The 21,535-nt window shown below is 37.0% G+C and overlaps 1 protein-coding gene across 1 annotated transcript; it reads right to left on the reverse strand.

Moving 5' to 3' along the window:
- Positions 1–218: 218 nt before the first annotated feature.
- SERK3A (somatic embryogenesis receptor kinase 3A) lies at positions 219–11,093 on the reverse strand. The gene is made up of 11 exons (NM_001247697.1): positions 11,006–11,093; positions 9,996–10,128; positions 9,845–9,916; positions 5,267–5,410; positions 4,240–4,311; positions 4,072–4,143; positions 3,908–3,987; positions 3,286–3,417; positions 2,865–3,206; positions 1,510–1,904; positions 219–536 (listed from the first exon to the last, which is right to left on the reverse strand). Exons 1-11 carry the CDS (start codon positions 11,091–11,093, stop codon positions 219–221), a joined length of 1,848 nt encoding a protein of 615 aa, NP_001234626.1.
- Positions 11,094–21,535: the final 10,442 nt, after the last annotated feature.

Here is a 21,535-nt window from a genome sequence, read left to right on the forward strand (position 1 = left end):
CCTATACACATTTGGACATAATCAAATACAATATAACTGACTGAAACAAAAAAACAAGGAAAATGGGTATGCACAAAGCTGACACATATACCATTTAACCCCAAAAAAAAAAATGAAGAAGGAAGATAACATATACCGATTACAGATACAATGATACAAAGAGTATTTTCCCTCAAGAGATCAGTCCTATATGTGCTGATGGCAGAATAAATGAAAGATCATCTTGGCCCTGACAACTCATCCGGTCGGATATTTGACGTGGAGTCAGCTATTATCCAATCAGTATGGGGGTGGTGTACATGGTTGTAATCTTGCCGGAACATCTCCTCCTTTTGCCATTCCTCCCACCTCTCAGCAAGGCCATCACCTTCAAGCATTCTTACAACTTCTGACATCTTTGGACGTTCCGTAGGCGTACTCTGCGTGCAAAGTAGAGCTACCTGAATAAGTTGTTCCACCTCTTCTTCATTGTAATTACCTTGAAGATCTGCATCAACTAATGTTTCATATTTCTTGTCCTTCAGGAGTCCCTTCACCTGAATATCCAATGGAATGTTATAAGTCAAATAATAGCCGTGCATGCAACCATATGTGCCATCTCTAAGAGCACAGTCACTAAAAAAGCTAGTAAGGTCTGAAGGGAGACTAAGGAAACAGCATATCAGTGCATGAGGCTCAAACACAGCCAAGTGCTTCTGATTGACATTAGTAGCATTGCTGCCTATTAGTGTTCATGTTGCTATTACAGTTTTTGTATCCATCAGAGACACAAGAGGTTCGGAAAAGCTTTTATTTTTAATAGTCACGTCTTAACAGTTTGACCATCTACTTTTCCTTCTCCAGGATGGCAATCCCACATAAGACCCTTTCTCAAGGATGCTCCTGAATGAGAACCTGTCCTAAAGTATAATTTTAACTATATCTACCCCCGAATACAACATGACTGAAGCGACATTAATATGTAAATCTCCACTTCTCAAAAAAAAGCACATTTTTCTAATCTTCAGATAGCATCAGAAATGAGAAGTGGAGATGCACATTTTCTAGGTTAGTCACAAATTGAGGGGACGAATTTGGCAACCTAACTGTTGAAGCACCTGCAAGAATAAGCTAACAAAAGTAATCCACTCTAACCTAAATGCTCGTGCAATTTTAGCAATGAATGGTTAAATCCTCCTGAAACATCTAAACCTTTAAAAAGAAATCACTCACAGGGAACTGCAATGAATGTTAATCTCACACCACAAAACCACAATAGGTAATAAGCTACAATGCAGGTCTCGTACCACACATTTCTTCGGCATGAGCAAATCAGTGTTCAACAACTAACACTAAAGTAGAAAAAGACATCAAACTTCGACTTATAGAAAAGAAGAGAGTCAACTTGATCTTTTCAGAACATTCCAAGACTGTTCATTGATAGCAGAAGTGACTTGATCTTTAAACAAAATCCAAATTGCTGAATGATAGCAGAAGCAAAATAACTTAAGCATACAGGCATTTGCTTACCCAATCTAGCAGCATGACATCATCATCATTCGCAAGTCGAGCAAGATCAAAAGCCCTTTGCCCAGTTATGAGCTCTAGAAGCATAACCCCATAGCCAAAGACATCAGTTTTCTCAGAAGATTTACCAGTAGATAAATATTCAGGGGCAATATGCCCAATTGTACCACGTACAGCAGTGGTAACATGAGTATCCTTGTAGTCCATGAGTTTAGCTAACCCAAAATCCCCAACAACTGCTTCAAACTCCTCATCCAACAAGATATTTGCGGCTTTGACGTCACGATGAATAATTTTAGGATCACAATGATCATGCAAGTAAGCAAGGCCTCTTGCAGATCCAAGTGCAATACGCTTCCTTTTTGGCCAGTCAAGTGGGGGCTCTGATTCAGGCCTCTCTAGAAAATGTAAATTATACCATGAGCATAAATTCAAGCTATTCAGCAAACTGGAAACACTTTCCTATTTAAGCTGGAATAAGTTATAAAAAGAAAACTGATCTTTTTGGGTCAATATCACTCTAAATCATAAAACGCCAAGTCATGAGACATTACTTATCAAGTTTCATACAATGATAAAAATATGTACTCTTTTAAAACATTTAATTCCTTTTGACTTTCAGATGTGCTCATTAAATAAATTTTATCATGAACTGCAATATTCAGTAAGATATCAAGGATAGCATCACTTGTGAAATTGGTCCATAGAACACAAGCAAAATTATAAACAGCAGTGACATCTTGTTAAATATACATACCCATCATGAGAACTCGTAAAAAACTCAATCACTATTATAATTAATAGTACAATGAAATTGATGTGAAGATTCCACCACTGGCTTACACTTAATTTTTTCAAATTTGTTACAAATTTATGAAAGAAAAGTTAAAAGACTAAAGGCTTATCATTAACATTAGCTATTGGCATTTTTTCTGTGGTTAGACCAGCTATGTTACAAGGTCAGAGGTTGGCCAGTATTTAGAAGATGAAAGTGGCAGAGATGAGGATGTTGCGATGGATGTGTGGGTTTACTAGGAGAGATAGGATTAAGGATGAGGATATCCAAAACAAGGTGGAAGTGACATTGGTGGAAGACAAGATGCGGAAAGTGAGGTTGAGATTGTTTGGGCATGTGATGAAAAGATGCACTACTGTTGTTGAGCCTAATTTTTGTCTTGAGCCAAGAGTCTATTGAAAACAACCTCTTTACTTGACATATGAGGTAGAGGTAAGGTCAGCATATGCTCGACCCTCCCCAGACGCCACTTTGTGGGTATATTGTTGTTGTCGTTGTTGTTAGCCTGCCTAAAGGTGTCCAATAAGTAGAGGCAAGCACATGAAAATTAAAAAAGAGATACCTCTTAAACGTGATGCAACACTTCCATTCTCCATGTAAGGATAAACAAGCACGCGCTCAGTGGGTGTCATGCAAAAGCCCCGTAAACGAAGTAGGTTTCGGTGTACAGCCATGCTGATCATTTCTACTTCTGTCTGGAACTGTAACTCTCCACCTTGAGTACGTTCCTCTTTTAGTCTTTTCACTGCAACTAAAGAGCCATCAGCTAACCGGCCCTTATAAACCTTACCAAATCCACCTCTACCGAGTATATTTCTGTTGCTAAAATTATCCGACGCAACTTGTAGTTCACGCAAGGAAAACCTTTTGAGTTGTCCCAGATGAACTTCTGGATCCTCCTCAGCTGCAAAAGCAGTTATAATGAGTGAGAACACATCAAGTTGAAAGTACAATTAACTCAGATTCAATGTGTTTTGCCAAACCAGGAACATCAAAGAAGTGGTCTTGTGGTTTCCTCCGACGCCACCAAGCAAGAAAAATTGCAGGAGCTGCAAATAGAAGAGCAGCGCCTGCAGCAACTCCTCCAGCGATAGCTCCAGTTGCGCTGTTGCCCACTGAAAAGATGATTGAGTTAACTTTTTATTTGTATGACCTAAGTTTTACAACACAAGCAATTCTAAAAAATAAATGGTACTTTTGACACACTTATCACTCGAACTTCAAAGTTCACAGTAAATCTAATTTCCAACAAAGAAAAAGATGTTGATAGTATCTCCAAGCTTATTTAATTTTTTTATTTTGGGAAGTCATGAATGCTGGATAACCACAAGATCCCAATACCTGTATAATTGATCGCAAAAAAACTAATTTATAGTGCTAAAGTAATGGTAGTTTTTTTCATAAAGAAACTGCTTTCATAAGGGAATCCAGTCTGGGCTCAGCTTTTCAGCTTTCCCCAGGCAACCAGGCCTTTCCTTTCTTCCCATTGCCAGCTCCCCTTCTTGTGAATTACTTGAGGGATTTTCATGAAACTAAATTGGAATAGGGAAAAAGGAGAGGTAGCACAATTTCATAACAGCATAAACACAAATTATGTCAACAAACCTGAAGATGACGATGAGGGTGTAGGAGGAAGAGGAGGAGGTGGAGAAACTGGAGGAACTTCCAACTGATTATTAGCAAAACTGAAATATAGGTACTCAATCTTTAGATATTCACTTATAACTTCAGGAACAGAAAGGAACTACAAATTTATGCTTCTCACACACCTTATAGGAGTAAAAAGTGAAAAGGAACCGTTGACTGGAACTAGTCCTGTCAAATGGTTGTTTGAGAGATCACTGCATTGCAAGGCAATGGCAATAAGTAACCCACAAGAACAAGACAACCCAGACAACATACAGGATTGATAAATAAAGTAACAACTTTATACTTACAGTACTTGAAGTGCAACAATGGTGGTTAGAGACATGGGAATACCTTCATTCAAACTGTTATTATTGAGCCTCCTTCAATTCAGCAAAGAAAGAAAAGGATAAAAGGAAGGTTGATTAAGAGTAAGCAAGACTGGAAAAGAAGTTCGTCAAAGCGAATACCAATCTAGAGCTCATTGTTCAGTACATGTGCTAATATATATATATATATATATATATATATATATATATATATATATAAAGATTAATTCCAATATGCTAGGAAAAACTTGTTGATAGTGTTTGCAGGTTGAGAATCACCGTTCATACATAAGTATTTTAGCAATCAACTAAATCCACAGGCCATTTTTCCTAATAAGATGAGAAGTATCTCAGAATTGTCTCTTACTTGAGCTGCACGGCTGTGAATCTATATCGAGAGAGACGGAGCAAGCACAATTTTGTTAAACAGATAATAATTGAATACCTTTAGAATATATTTTTATACAAGTTGGTTCAAATTATTCTTAACATTTTATATTATTACTTATTTATCTTTGTTTGTCATACAAAAAAAGAGTCCAGTCCAATCACTTGGTCTTCACTCAGATACCATTCAGCATTTGGGAAACAAGAACAAGGTCTGCCAAGCATATCAACTAACTTTCCACTATAGAGCAAAGACAGAATGAATCATACAGATATATTCCCTGTTGACCTGTCAAACTACAAAGGTTTGTTCGCCGACAGAGTAGTGATTTTCATTATGCTTCCACACATCAATTTTTTTTGGACAGAACCCATCAATGTAAACATAATTAACCGATAAGTTACAGAACATTTTGCTTAGAGAATTAGAAACTATAGCCCCATTTGCATGATTAACATAGATGCTGCTTTCTTGATAAAAATAAACATAGAAGGTGCTCAATTTTTATTTAACTAAACTTCAGATATATATGGTAAAGATTTGAAACATTTAAAAAAAAAACGAAAAAGAAACAAAAACAGAAGAAAAAAACCGGAAGGAAAAAGAGTGTATAACTCGTACAGGAAGCGTAGCTTCTGAAGCCTGCCCAATGAGGGAGGAATAGGACCATTTAAGTTGTTCAGGTAAAGATCCAAACTAACCAACTCTGTCAAGTTTCCCAGTTCATTTGGAATTCTTCCGCTTATGTTATTACTATAAAGTTCCCTGAAATTAAAAAAAAGAGAGATACCATTAGCAAGTTGATCTGAGAATTTGCAGACCATGCCGCTTAAGATGAGACATGCCAACTAACATGCGCATAATTATGTTGCATTGAAGTGTAAATTACTTCTACAAGTTACACTCTTAGGTAAACATGAAAAAAAGAACAGATATACTAAAGGGTCATTTGGTAGGGGTATAATTAAGAATAGAACTGAATAGGGTGTATTAGTAATAATGAGATTAGTTATGCTTGTACTATTTATTGTCGCCTATTTGGTTTGTTGTATTATATGAATAGGGTGTATTAGAATACGAATAGTACTGGTATTGCTGATGTCATGATTTACTATGTATAAGAATAGTACTGAATTGGGTATCGTACATGTATTAGTATACATAGGTCTAAAACACTACAAAACAAGGGATTAAATAATACCAAAGCTGATACCAGTATTATTTTCTCTAATAACTCCTACCAAACGACCCCTAAAAGCAATAGGTAAGGTATAACTATAGTATAGACTAGTAACTAATGAAGTCCCCACCCAAACAGAGAGTATCATGATTTTAGCAAGCAAATAATCAGGTGGTAGTAATTAACACTTAGGTCAAGTGGCTAGTTAGAGATCTATGGATTTCAAGATTCAGGGTTCAATTTTCCTTTAAGGAGGTTTATGTTTTACCTCGTGTAGATAACTCTGGTCTCTATAATTGAATAATTGGTTCTATTGACTAAATTAAAATTTCATTGTCAATTTGTGCGAAAATAGTTCAAAAACACCATAAATCGCTTCTTAAAAAATAGAAGAAAAGAAGCTTGAGGGAACAAGGAACTAAGTTAACATACTTCATGTTGAGAAGATTTTATGTTCAGAGGATTCTACCACCACAAAAAACTACAACATCAATATAATGGAAGCAGGATAGGTTATTTGCACCAACTTCCACCAAAGGACTGGTCCAAAAGGGTAGCAATGAGAACATTACATAGGGCAGTAGAATGAGCAAATCAAATATCTGTTAACATCACTATATAAGGCATTAAAGAATAATATCATTAATTCTGAGCAAATGTACCCTCAATCTCATTAAAATGGAAATTATTCATCACCAAAACCATAGCCTATTGTGGGAGCTGCAGATAGATATAGATGATGGAGGATTGTCACAGCTTGTATTTGGTGGACTGTTTGGAAAGAAAGAAATGCTAAATGTTTTGAGAGCAACAGCTGTGATCTTCAAAAGATCAAACTAAATTGTCTCAGGCTTTTTTGCTTCTGGTGCAAACAGATGTATTTAGAGGACACCGAATCCATTATAGATATCCTAGGTTCTTAATAGGATTCAGATTCAGTTTTCTTACTTTTTTGACAAGCTGTAAATATGGTTTACAGTGCAATCCATGCACTGGGTCAATGAATATACACAAATGTTACCTTCTCAAAAAAAAAAAAACATAGCATAATGTTGCATAACTAAAATAGGATAAAGTAAAGAAATTTGACCAGCATTGTCATATAAAATTTAACTAGAAAAAAGTAAAATAGAATAATAGTTGTTAATGTCATAAAGTGGAGTCGCCTTCTGAAAATATCAAGCAATACTATTTTGTAGTAACTTTAATTCTTGAATACAAAAAAAGGTTTTTTATTTAGTCAACGATTAGGTAAATTGGGACTAGGAGGAGAATCACCAGCGAAACTGGTTTATTCTTTCATTTCCAATAACTAGTCAAATTAGCATCTTACCTTATCAAAAAAAAAAAAAAACTAATTTGCAATCAAAAGAATACCCAAGTACATGATCAGAAATGTGTTGGTTCCTGCTAGAAAAATTAAGCATGGATATTTTAAATTAGGGTGTGGACAGTGTTGTCAAAGGTGCACTTTAAGCACGCTTAAGCCCTGAAGCGAGGCTCAAAACGTGTTGAGCACTTCGTCTCGCTTTATGTGCACTTCAATGTCGTCATTAAGGTTCTAAGGCAAACTTTTTCCTTGCCAATGAGCCACTTCTAAAGAAGTGACACTAAACAATTGATATTTCACTTTATCATAATGTTTATTTTCAATTTCTTTGGTTGTGTACATGTATATAATTATTAGACTTGGACTAAACATATATATTTGATTTTTTTGTCGCTGTGCACTTTTTTTAATTAAACCCACGCTTTATTTGCGCTTTGCACTTAAAAATTTGCTCATGTATCAACTTGATGGGGCAGTACACTTCTAATATGTCAAGAAGCTACATGAGCAAATTTTTACGCGCACAAAATTGGCACAAAATTGACCAAAAAAAAGAAGGTAGTGTCAGCATCTATTCCCACTACAAAGTATAAAAAAATGCTACTCTTCACCTTACAGTTCTTCAACCAAAAGAATAAAAATTAAGGAACGGAGACAGACCTTGGAGTCCAGAAGGTTGAGGTTGAGTAATACCAAGACAATATTTGGAACGCAGGTTCAGTGACGTAGCACGCCCGATGCTGACGTGAAAGTGAGGCTTTATTCAAGGGTTATCTAAAGGAAATGGGGAAATAGGCGATGATGTCATATTTCGTATTGGTGCAGAGTGAATGAAATGGAGGCTCATATTTGGATTATTGCATGATAAGGAAGTGCCACCAAAAGTTGAAAAGGCAAATTTTACAGAGTGGTGGTTAAACCAACTATGTTGTATGGGAAAGAGAGTTGGCCAGTCAAGCACTCTCACATTAAGGAGATAAAAGTTGCAGAGATACGGATGCCGCAGTGGATGTGTGGGCTTATTAGGAGAGATAGGAATAGATATCGGGGACAAGGTAGGAGTGGCCTCGGAGGATTACAAGATGGGGGAAGCGAGGCTGAGGTGGTTTGGACATATGAAGAGGAGATGCATGAATGGCCCAGTACAGAGGTATGAGAGGTTGGCTATGGATGGTTCCAAGAGGGGTAGAGGTACCCGAAGAAACATTGAGGAGAGGTGATTAGATAGGACATGTCACAATTGCAGGTTACTAAGGAAATGACTTTAGATAGGAGGTTGTGGAGAACACAAATTAGGGAAGAAGGTTAGTAGGTAGTAGAGTTTTATCTTGCTAATCATTCCTTACTAGTAGTAGAAGTATTTCTCCTATATCTGCTTCTCCTAAAATTTTTGTTACTAGCTACTATCTAGTATTTCTCCTATAGCTGCTTCTCCTAAAAATTTTGTTACAAGCTACTATCTCTTACACTTCGATTAGTGCATTATTTTGTTGTAGCTACTGTTCTTTTTTCCAGAATGCTTGTAAGACCTATATTTCATGAAGATACTTGAACATTGCAGGGCTCCTATTATCCCCTCTAAAAAAAATTGAATTGGTATTATTACATTCTTTTATTACCAGTCCCGATTTAGTGTTTTCACACACCAATCATTATTTGACACGTGTTAATTTTATTTGAAGAAAACATTTTTTGTTTTAAGTTTTTCTTCATACTTTTTCTTTCTCTCTCTTACGCTTTTGACTTCTTTTTATCCTTTTTTACTTTTATTTTGACTTCACTTTAATTACATCACCTTAAAATCATAGCCCTTAATGCTTTTAGTAATTGTTTGGGGATATAAAAACGTATCGATACAACAAAAACATACGCAGTGTGATCCCACAAAGTGGTTCTAAGGAGGATAAAGTGTACCGACCTTACCCCTACCTTAGAGGTAGAGACGGTTTCTGATAGACCCTCAACTCAAGAAAAAAATAGTCCAAAGCAGTATAGAGAAAGAAATAACGGAAATGAAGAAGTTATAGAAAAATACTACTGACAACTGTAGTCATAACCAGATAAAACAATAACCAAAGTAAAAAATACAACAGATAATAACCAAACTCAAAGGACAATAATTACAAGAGTAATATTACGACTAATAATACGGCTAATAGTACAGAAGAATAAGTGAGACAACGATTAACTATCTTTAAGTAGACTTATTACTTCCTCAGAATGGCAATGTACAAAGATTCACTTTTTCTAATAGAGATATTGTTCAGGCCCACTAGTGTGTGCCTCGACTAACCTACCGAATACCTGCTATCTTCCACTACGCCACCAACTCTTAGGCAGATTGAAAGAATTCACCTACGGTTGCCTCTGCAAGGATTCAAACCTTGTGTCCAAGGTTGTTACTCAAACACTTGGACTGCTAGGCCACCCTTTGGGGGTTCTTCTGAAATTTAGTTGTCTAGGAGGATAATAAATTTGTAATACAAAACCATCCTGGGGACTCAAAACACTAGATACTTCCTTCTGTAGAAACAAATATATACAAGCTCATTTACATTTATGTTATGAATATTGATTAACACAATTATAAAGAAAATTAACTGATTTCAAGAAACATGGTCTGGAGCAAATCGAAATATCAAAGAACAGCCTTTATCATCCTTGAGACATATTGATTCGATTAACTTACAAGTACTGCAATTTCTGGAGTTGGCCAAGCTGTGGTACCAGTTGACCTGATAGATTTGCATTTCCTAGATCACTGTGTTAAAAAAGCAACCAAAATTCACAAATGAAACCACAATGTGAAAGGAAGAAAAAAATGATTTTGTGTAGCTTACACTCTAGTCACACTATTTTCATTGTTGCATGTCACATGGAACCAAGTACAAGGATTAACAAGGGTTGCATCCCAACTCTGTAGAACACTATTAGGATCAGCCAAATTTGTCTTCAGAGCATTCAAGGCATCACCTGTCTTACATAAAAGATGATATATCAGTGATCAGCTCAACACACATTAAAACCAACAATTTCGAAATATTAGCTACAACATAATACATCATTTGCCAATCCAATTTTTTTTCTCTCTCTTTATTTGGGGGATGGGGGCAGCCATTTTCAGGGTTTACTCAAGTTTGTGCTAAAATTGTCTCCTGCTAGAGCAAGACGAATCCATATATGTGTTTAATTTCTGCACAGTGGCCGCACAAAATTTTTACACCGTCAAGTACTAAAATCTAGCTATAGGAACAATTTAGGCTTAATATATCAATATCCCTTAAACTTGTCAGTAAATTTCAATTAAACAATCGAACTACTTATTTGAATTGATGAACACCTGTACACATGATAAAGCATTCCAATCGGATACTTCCCATTCAAATTATGGAAAGATATTTGCACATATTCTCAAGTATCCGTTACCTAGATAAGTTAACCACTAAAAATATGTCACCTCCTTTAGTTATACACATCAAGTAAAGGCTCAAGCATGTTCCAGTTTAGTCTGATGTGAATAATTAAAGTACATAATCTATGTGGTTAGCTTATCTACGTATGAGCACTTGAGAATACACATAAAATTTGAACTGGAAGTGTTTAATAGGAAGTTTTTATCATATGTTCAAGTACTCAATTGGAATAAGTTATAGTTCGACTATCTAACAAGTTCAAGGGGTTGTTGACGTATAAAGCTAACAATAACTAGTAACCTGCAAAAGCTGTTAGCAACCTGTTAAATAACTGATATAATCTAAGACTTTGATCAATAAACTGAAGTTGAAGTTTTGGGATCCCATAACCACCCAATTAAAGAAAGACTCAAAGGAAAACCCAAAAAGAAACAAACCTTCAGCGTTACCGGCGACGGGTGACAAATTGAAAAGCAGACCAATTAAGCAGAGAAATACCCAGATCGCCAACACCGACTGATCCATGATTCCCAGTCATCCACACCTTTCTACAACTAAAAACCAAGATTCTTCATTGAAACCACCAAGCTAAGAAAAAGAATCCTCCACCCAATGGGTACTCAACTTCAAAAGTCAAACCCAAAAAAAGGAGAAGACTGAAAGCCCTAATCCCCAAAAAGTGAAGTCAATGCAGAAATGAGAATGAAAGCAAAAGGGTCAGGGAAAAAAGGTATTTTTGTGGGTAGTTACAATTCTCTTTGACAATAGAGAATGGGAAATGGAAGAAGAGAGGAAAGAAAGTTCAAAGTTGGCACAAATTTGATAATGAAATTCAACGGAGGAATGGTGTAGGTAAAGCAGTCATTGAAGAAGAAGAGAGTTGGTCAAAGCTTCATCTGCCTTTCACTCTTGGTCTATTCTTTATTGGAAACATACAAAATTGCAGGTTGGATTATACAATTCTTGATATAATCATTTCGGAAATTACAAAAATGGATTTCAAGTTTTCACACACATCACCCTTTTTTTAACATCAAGTCACCTATTAAGTAAATACGCAAAGAAGTCAATCGGATTACACACAATAAGGAAATGCATAACGAAGTTAATGGAATTACATGCAATTATTATATGAAATTTAATAAACAAATACTCCAACTGTTTTAGTTTCTTTCTCCCTAATTACTTGTCCATTTTTTCTGTTATAGTTATCCCTAATTACTTGTTCATTTTAACAAATCAAGAAACAGTAATTTTCTTAACCTATTATACCTTCAATTACTTAAAGAAGGTAGAACTTCTTGGAAATCGTAAGTTTTTATTTCATCAACTTCATAATTAATAGGAATAGAATGATAAACTCACTATGTCAATAATTGTTTTTCTTAATAGGTGTGTCAATTCAATAATGAACAAGTAATTGGGGATAGAGAGAGTAATTTATTTGTCTGTTTTAAATTTGGCACACATTTTAAGAGTACAAAATGATTTTGAATCTTGTGGTCATAAACTAAAACTATGTAAATACATTAAAATGATCTTTAATTTTGTATTTTTATGGTCCTGCCCCAAACTAAAAAGGCGCAATTGGCTCTTAATGCCAAAACTCAGGTCCGACCTGACCCTGCTGAACCATTTGCTACTAACGCATGGTAGCCGCATGCAATCAAGAAAACAACAAGTATATCTCGGCTTAAAACTAAGCCCTTGGCTGGCAAGGCCCCTGTCAACATATCTATAAACGAAATAACTACTCCTAAAATTTCATATAAAGAAATAGCCAATTAGCACATAAGTCCTGATTAAGCCGTCGAGGACACCATGATCTCTATACCAAAACTAAAAGCAGGTATATATCAGGACAATAGATCAAACTGCTCACCGACTTCAACAAATCAACAAACTAGGCCATTATGACCATAACGTAGCTATACACCTCATTCACTAGTCTGCAAGCCTCTAAGAGTAGTAAAGATTGGTTGGGATAGGCCCCAGCCTACCTATAAAATTATATACAGCAAAAGCTAACAAACCTCAAAATTTTGGCAGCTCCAGAGTGAGTATGACTTCTGCCGGCTTTGGGCCGTTAACAACCTCTCCCGGACGAGCTTAACCTGCTCCACTATCTGTTATATTAAGTTTGGCCCAATCAACCCTGACTCACCTACCTCGACCCATCCAATAGGGGATATACATTTTCACCCATACAAAAGCCTCATAAAGTGTCATCCCGATGTTGGAATGATAACTATTATTGTATGCGAACTCAATAAGAGGTAAGTGGTCATCCCAACTTCCATTGAAGTCCAGCATGCATGTTCTTAGCATGTCCTCAACTGTTAAAATGGTGCGTTCAGCTTGGTCATCTGTTTGAGGGTGAAAGTTCGTACTAAGATAAACTTGTGTCCCTAATCCTTTCTAGAAAGACTTTCAGAAGTTAGCAGTACATTGTGCTCCTTTATCCGAGATAATAGATATTGGAACGTCGTGCGACCTAACAATCTCTCGAATTCAAAGACCTGAATAATCTTCAGCTGTGAAAATAGACTTGACTGGTAAGAAGTTGGTTGATTTTGTTAGTTATCTACAATTACCCAACGAGTCAAACTTACGACGCGATCGAGGTAACCCTGTAAAAAAATCCATATTATTGCTTCCAATTCCACTAGGGAATGACTATCTTTTGGACTAGCCCAACAGTATTTTGGTGCTCAACCTTCACTTGTTGGAAGTTAAAAAACTATGCCACAAACTCAACAATGTCCTTTTTCATCCCGTGATACCAATATATCTCCTAAATATCATGGTACATCTTCGTCGAACTAGGGTGGATAAATAATGATGATTTTACACATTGGACTCATTTAGGGCTTTATTTTGATAGAAATAGAGTCGTCAAATACTTATTTTGTCACAATATCTGATGAAAACTCTTAAGTTTCAGGTATTTGAAGTTTTAGTGGAAGCATGAACACTTACGTGCAAAAAGAAATAAAAAGAATGTAAATGCTGAAGCCTTACTTTTGCCAATCAGACTTGGTGAATGGTCGAAGCGAAGCACTCTGCCCTTTGTACCAGTACGTGAAGCCTTGAAGGAAGTGGATCAAAAGACGATGAAAGGAGCATTCGGTGTGTCGCCGATCAGTTCCACAGAGCATAGATATACCACCCAATGATCTAAAACACAAACATGTTGAAGGCAAAACATAAAAGGTGATGAACCAGAAGATGGGCGACTTGCTGAGTCATTCGGTGATAACGACTAACTTTGCCGAATGGTCCAACACAACACTTAATATGAAAAATATAAATATTAGTTGTAGGTGTTATTTTTAGGGAGTCCGAACATTATTATTAATTTTCACTTTTTAGAACTTTATTTTTGTATTTTCTCTCAAGTTTGGAGAGGATTTTGTGGGAGACTTGAAGAAAGAAGGGTTTCATCTTCCCCAAGTCGGAAGTGGGTCTTATCTATTCTTCTTCCTTTGCTCATATGAAGGTTGAATGTCTTATACCATATGATTTCATTATCATTTTAGGTATAATTTGTTATTGCTTGATGTGTGGCTAAAAACCCCCATTCTTGGGGTGTGATTTAGCAAATATAAGTTGATATTATTGTTGGGTTTTGCTTGATGATAGGTTTGATATATTTTAATGTTGATTTCACCTAGTGGTTGTGGTTTAACTTAATGGGTTTGTAGTTGAAAATACAAACTCACCCATGTGTTTTCGGCTTGCCCGAGAGGGAGGTCGCGAAATCAAAACCGCTAGACTGATGGTCTAAGGAGTGGGTCGACATGAGGTTTAGCCCGGAGGGTGAGCCCTAGTCCCATATCCTAACACTTAATTCGAGAGAATGAGTGGGAGTAAGGCATAGGCTGAACTTTATGCGACAAATGGGTGTCCAAGAGGAATGTATTTGAAATGGTGTAAGTTTCCGGAGAGGAAACTTTTTTCCATCTAAAGCTTAGCCTTGTCACCATTATCTTGCAAATTTCCTATTGGTGTCACCCCTTTGATTTACAATGTTTTTATTCGTTAATCTCTTTAGCTACATCTAATTAGAATGAAATTCTAATTTAACTACATTTTCTTGAAACCCCTTCCTTGGGACACAACCCCAACCATTGGTTGGTTACTAAACTATCAACTATCATAGACACTCATATCGTAGGTCAGTGTCGTTGGTCACGATAAACATCAAAATAATGTCGGTTCTGGGGAATGATGTTACATGATAGTGTAGTTCAATATAGTTTTTATTCTTATTAGTGGTACTCTAATTAATTAATTTTCATTTTTTATGTGTTTGTGTAGTAAGAAGGAACAATAAGTGTAAATGGCAGTAATGGTAGCTAGGTGGGACACGAAGATAACATCGTTAACCTCAACAATGTCCAAGGGCCAAATTTCAATGACCCCTATCTCATGTGAGGTGTTGGATCCATCCCTTACCCTCCCGAGGGGAATGCGATGTTTAATCTAACGAGCACTATCTTGTAGCTCTTGCAACTAAAAGGACTCTTCAGCAGATTGGCTCATGAGAATCCCCATAAGCATCTTAGAAACTTTGTAGATGTTTGTGGGTCATTCTTTTTCGAAAACATCTCTCAAGAGTCAAGTCAGACTGCAAATTTTCTTATTTTCCTTGATGGGGGAAGCTTGCAAGTGGTTAGGTTACCACAAAATTCAATCACTCCATGGGAAGAGTTAGTTACCACATTCAATGTGCGACTTTTCCCTCCCTCGAAGATGATGACTATTTGGGATAGCATTCAAAACTTTAAGCGCCTTCATGAAGAGCCTTTACACGAAAGTTGGCTATGGTTCAAAGTTGGTGGTACAATGCCCAACCCATGGTTTGCGTGATAATGTGCTCCTTCACTACTTTTACCAGAACTTGGATTGGTAAACAAAGGTGTCGCTGACCAACTCTCACTCGAAGGCCTAATGCATCAACCATACGATATAGCAATTTAACTTCTTGATGGCATGACAACCATAAAGATAGCGTGGTACACACACGAGGACGAGATCTCTCTTATCACATTTCAACTATAAAAGAACAGATTCAAAAGGACAATGAGAGAAATCAAAATATGGCCAAGATTATGACATAAATTGATATTCTATCAAAGAACGTCATGGGGGCTAGTTCCCGTAGGGTCAATGTTGTGGGGGTTGGGAGCACTAGCCTTGAGGAAATGAAGTTTGAAGCTTTGTATAATGAGGAGGTGAAATTTTTATCCAACCAAGGCGGTGCCTATCGGTCAAACTACCTTAGACAAGGTGGAATCAAGATTGGGGTAGAGATGAAGGATGGAAAAATAGAGACTGTACGTGAATGGAGAGACCGTAATCCGAATTGGAAAGATGGGGAGAAGGATCGATATGTTCCTCCTATGAGCGCCAGAAGCATGAGGATTTGAAAGGTGAAAGGTTTGAGGACATGCTCTCACGTATCCTCAAAAAAGTTGAAGGGTCGGACAAGATGCTGAAAGACATGAAAGAAGATGTATCCACCCTTAACCAGACTATCAACTCTCATTCAGTTTCAATCAAGTATTTAGAGACCCAATCGTCTCATCTCAACCCGAGATAGTAGGGGGGGTTTCCTAGTGATACTATGGCTAACCCTAAGAGTGAGATTAGAAGGTTGACTTGCATCCTGCCACGTTAACTAAGGCACTATTTGGGAGGCAACCCAAAATTCTTCATTTGGTTTTTGATATCTTGATAAAATAATAGTCTATTGCTTGTACAGATTGAGTAATAAAAGTTCTTGAAAAGATGTATGAAGGTAAGCAACATTTTCTTGTGGCGAACCGCCGACAAGTTCAGCATGCTCAATCATTCCCGTCATTTGACTCAATACATCTTAAAGGTTGAGTCTGTAAATCTCAGTGGGGTGAGAATTGTTGGCGCACCGCCAATCTAGTTGGCAATCTCAACAAAGACTGCCAATGTGATACCCACATGAACTGAAATCCTATTATATTTGGCGAGTAAATTAGATATTCGGCACTTCGCCGAGTGTTTGGGAGAGATCGACTATCATAACCGAATGAGCAGAAACTAGATGGTCACAAGACATAGGCTTAAAAGTTACATTCCATTCACTTTCTTTAACTTCGTCCCTTTTACAAACTCACACCCGCACTCTAGTAGTTATATTTCTTGAATTTAGAATATTTAGGTGTCGAATTGTTCTTGGATTTGGATCGCATTGCTTCCTAACAATCTCGAGTATCTTAATCAGCACAAAGTGTTGGTTCCCACACCCTAAGTCCATTATTTTTAATTTTGTTCTCAAATGTAATAGTATTATCTTGTTGATGTGTGCTAGGTCTCTTTGGTAGGATTAGAATTGTTGCTTATCTATTTTAGGTTCCAATTATTTTGATCGTAATGAGTAAAATGTTTGATTCGTGAAAATTGTGCCTTAAAATAGATAAAAAGCACGGGATGTGCATAGTCTTAATTTGAGTGGTGTGTGATTTGATCTTGTTTTTAAGGTTACGGGGTTGAATTCAAGAATTTGCGTTGGAAATAGGCATATTGGGATGTTTGGCGAGCTGGGTTGAGCACGCCGAACCACTTGGCGGTTCACTTTTTGTCCCCATCTCACCTTTAGTTACATCATAAATGAATTAAAGACTTTGTAACTTTTGGTGAGAAATCTAAAGTCGCCGAGTGCATTCGGCGCTTCGCTGAAATTACTCATGTTTTCCCCTTTATACCCTCTTGGCACTGCATCCGGCACATTGCCTATGTAGTTGCGCAATTTGCCAATTGTTTCGGTGAAGCATTTTCTGCATCTAAACCTCTGTACATTTGTTCTAACTCTTTTTCAAGGATATTGCATATATGACCAGACCCAAAGAAGCTGGAAGAATTATGCCATCCCAAAAAATCAGAGCAAAGAACTTCAGGAGAAGTTAAAAAGCAAAAAATCTTCCTAAAACAAATAACGAGGGCCAAAATGAGTTCTAGTTGGGTTACTAAACTATCGACGATCGTAAACACTCATACCATATGTTAGTATTGGTCACAATAAGCATCAAATAACAGGAATGATGTGCCTCATTCATAATCTTATGTCGAAGCCCTGCAACATCTGGAACACACAGTTGACCACTACATCTGAGGACTCCATCTACTACTATATCAAATGGTAAAAATTGTTGATCCTGAGACTTGGCTTTGAGATGCTCTAAGCTAGGATCCTCGTGTTGCCATTTTTTTACCTCCAGAACTAGAGATGGTACAGTTGTGTCCTTAATTGTGACCCCACTATTATCTGCCTCTAACAATCGGACTCTCAATACAGCTAACAAATGAAGCTATTTTCTAGCTCACGCTTCTCAACACCTAAATAGGATAAACTACCCATAGATCTTCAACTGAGGGCATCGGCTACCACATTTGCCTTTCCTGGATGATATAAAATATCCACATCATAATCTTCCATTAACTCAAGACATCAAAGTTGTAATATATATATATATACACACACACACACACACACATAGTAATAAAAATTGTATCTAACTAGAAGAACTAACTACACTAAATAAGTTATCCCTTGTCCTTAGGATTACTAGGTAGATTAGACATTGGAGTCAAAGCAGGAGACGAGCTACATGTTACAATACTCCCCTTGCAAGCTGAAGGTAGAGGAGCGACATTCTACTTGGAGCAGAGAAATTCAAATGTGGCTGTGGAAGTAGGTTTGGTGAGAACATAGGCAAGTTGATCTTTGGTTGAAAGAAACTGCACAGAGATATCCTTGTGAGTAACTTTGTCGCGGTCGAAGTGATAATCAATTTCCACATGATTGGTGCAAGCATGAAAAATACAATTAATGGATAAATAGGCATCACCAAGATTATCACACCAAAGCACTGGAGAAGAGTGGACAGGTATGCTAAGTTCAAATAATAATGATTGTACCCAAGTGAGTTTAGGGACTACATCGATAAGTGCTTTATATTCAGATTCTGTGGACGATCGAGAAACAATACGTTGCTTCTTATATGACCAAGAGATGAGTTCATTTCAAAGAAAAATATCATAACCACCTGTAGACTTTTGATCAGCCAATGAGCGTGTCCAATCCGAATCAGTGAAAGCCTGTAGAACCCAGTTAGGATATTGAGGAATTAGGAATTGATGGTTCATTGTGAGTTTAAGTTCGTTGTGAGTTTAAGATACCGAATAATGCATTTAACCGCAAGCCATTGATTTTGACTCGGAGAGTGCATAAATTGGCAACCCTTTTACATGGAAAATTTGAGATCATGACAGGTCAATTTTACATACTTTAAATCCTCAATAATAATACGAGACAATGTACGATCATCAAACAGAGAGCTATCACCCACATGGAACTTAGTGTTCGGTGCCTTATGTGTACACATAGGTTTGCAATTTTGCATTGAGGCCCTATAACAAGTATGCAATGTGTCTAGGTTGATAAAGACAAAGCTTGTTGTGTGTGTCAGTTCAACACCTAGAAAGAAGCTCAAGCATCCCAAATCATGAATAGAAAATTCATCCCCTAACTTTGAAATAATAGATTCGAGAGAGGAGGGATGATTGCTAGTAACTATAATATAATCGACATAAACAAGTAGGTATAGCATGATTCCATGATCTCGATACACAAATAAAGACATATCAGTTTTAGAAGGATAAAACCTAACAACCATGAGAATTTGGTGAAGGCGCATATACCATGCTCGTGGCGCTTGTTTAAGACCATAAAGTGATTTATTTAGTTAGCAAACATGGTTGGGAAATGATGGATGAACAAAGCCAGCAGGTTGAGCCATGAACACTCTTTCTTGGAGGTGACCATGTAAAAAGGCATTATGGACATCTAATTGCGTAGTTCCATCCTTGAGAAGCAACAATGGTAAGAACTACTCGAATAGTGGCAAGTTTGACATCTAGGCTAAATGTTTCAAAATAGTCACTACCCTCCATCTGATGAAATCCTTTGGCAACTAAACGGTCTTTGTGGCACTCAATGTTGCCTAAAGAATTTCTTAATCCGAAAACCCACTAGCTACCTAACATATTCATGGATGAATTATAAGGTCCAAGGGTCCAAGTACGATTGCGTAACATGAAATTCATCTCATATGACATAGCATCCCGCCAAACCTTGTGTTTATTTGCCTTAGTAAAGCTAGTACGTTCAACAGGAAAGGAAGACGATGAGTTGGAAATTGTGAAAGTAGATAAATTAGATGACGGAGATATATGACGAAATCACATATAATGAGTGCATTGAGGTGGTTCCATAGGTTACGAGGGAGTTTGTAGAGCGGGAGGAGCAGTCTAGAGTAACAATGGGTAGCCAGTGGGATAAAAAATTAGAGGAATTGTTGGCAGTGATGAGGAAGAACTCAACGTATCAGATGGAGATCTGGTTGGGAGACTTGAAGAAATGGATGAGAAGATTTAAAGCAGGTAGTGGCTAGAATATTGGACGCAAGAAACGGTGAATTTAGAGTGGTAGTAGATACATTATTTGGTTAGTAGATCGAAGAGGATGCCAAAGGTATTGAGTTGGATAGAGTTGATGGATGACGACCTAGGATTGACATTGAAGCAAATGGGTATGTAATTTCATAAAGACAACATGTTGAGCTATATACAGGCGGCCAGAGGCTCTATCAAGGCAGTGATAGCCATAGTGTTTTGAGTTGTACCCAAGAAAAACACATGACATACTATGAAAGTCAAACTTATTTTTATTATTGGGGCTAATGTAAGGAAAGTAGAGGCACCCAAAGGCTTTTACAAGAGTATAGTTAGGAGATCTATGGAATGCCAGTTCAAATGGAAATTTGTTGTTGTTCGAGGGGGAAGGGAGATGATTTATTAGATATACAACTATATCAAACGTGAATTGCCAATCATGGGAAGGATAAAAACTGTGAGCTAAGAGGTTTAAGCCTGTTTCAACTATTTGACAATGTTTGCGTTCAACTTTGCCTTATTGTTCTGTTTTTTAGGACAAGAAACTACGTGAGAGATACCAAATTGAGAGAGGACGGGAGATGGAGAACGAAATTCACCACCTCAATCTGATAGGATTAACATAATCTTAGTGTTATTGATTTTTCACAAGCAACTTGAATTGTAGGAAAATGAAGCAACTTCCAATTTCAATTTCATTGGAAATACCCAGATTAAGTTAAAAAAATAATCAACAAATACAAGAAAATATTCCTGACCTTTAGAAGATAAATGAGGGGCAGGACCCCAAACATCGACAAATAAGAGTTGTAAAATAGATGAACTTTTATTAATTGAAATTGGAAGATTTAACTTTTGTGACTTGCCTAGTTGACAAGCACTATATATATGATTAAAATTGAAACTAGAACAAGGTAAAATATGCTTCGGTAAGACTTGAAGGAGCACTCATTTGTGAGGATGACCTAGGTGAAGATGCTAATACACAGATGATGTCTTGGCTAACAGGAAAGTTGATGGTGACTTGGAGGATGATTTTGAGTAGGATGGTTGGAGATTGAGTGAGTAAAGTCCATCATCACTCCGACCTGAAAGAAGAGGAGTCCTTGATGCTTGATCCTTAACAAGAAAATGAGATAGATGAAATTCAAAAAACAAGTCATTATCTCGGGCAAATCTTTGGATAGAGAGTAGTAGTTTTTTTTTATTGAAGGGACATGAACAATATTATTGAGCGCAAGTGATTTAGAAGGATGAGAATAGGGAATTACCAGTGTGATAATTGGGAATCCCTTGTATGTTTTCAATGTGAACTTGATCTGTTCCTTTATAATCCTCAACATGATGCAAACTAGAAAGATCGGGGTTGATGTGATGTGTTGCGCTGCTGTCCGGATACCAATTCTGATGAGCTATAGGCGGTGACTGTTGAGTCAAATATACGGAGGCGGTTGGGTTGATTATTTGATTGTATC

The sequence above is a fragment of the Solanum lycopersicum genome, chromosome 10, assembly GCF_036512215.1.
Source record: "Solanum lycopersicum chromosome 10, SLM_r2.1".
NCBI classification, from domain to species: domain Eukaryota; kingdom Viridiplantae; phylum Streptophyta; class Magnoliopsida; order Solanales; family Solanaceae; genus Solanum; species Solanum lycopersicum.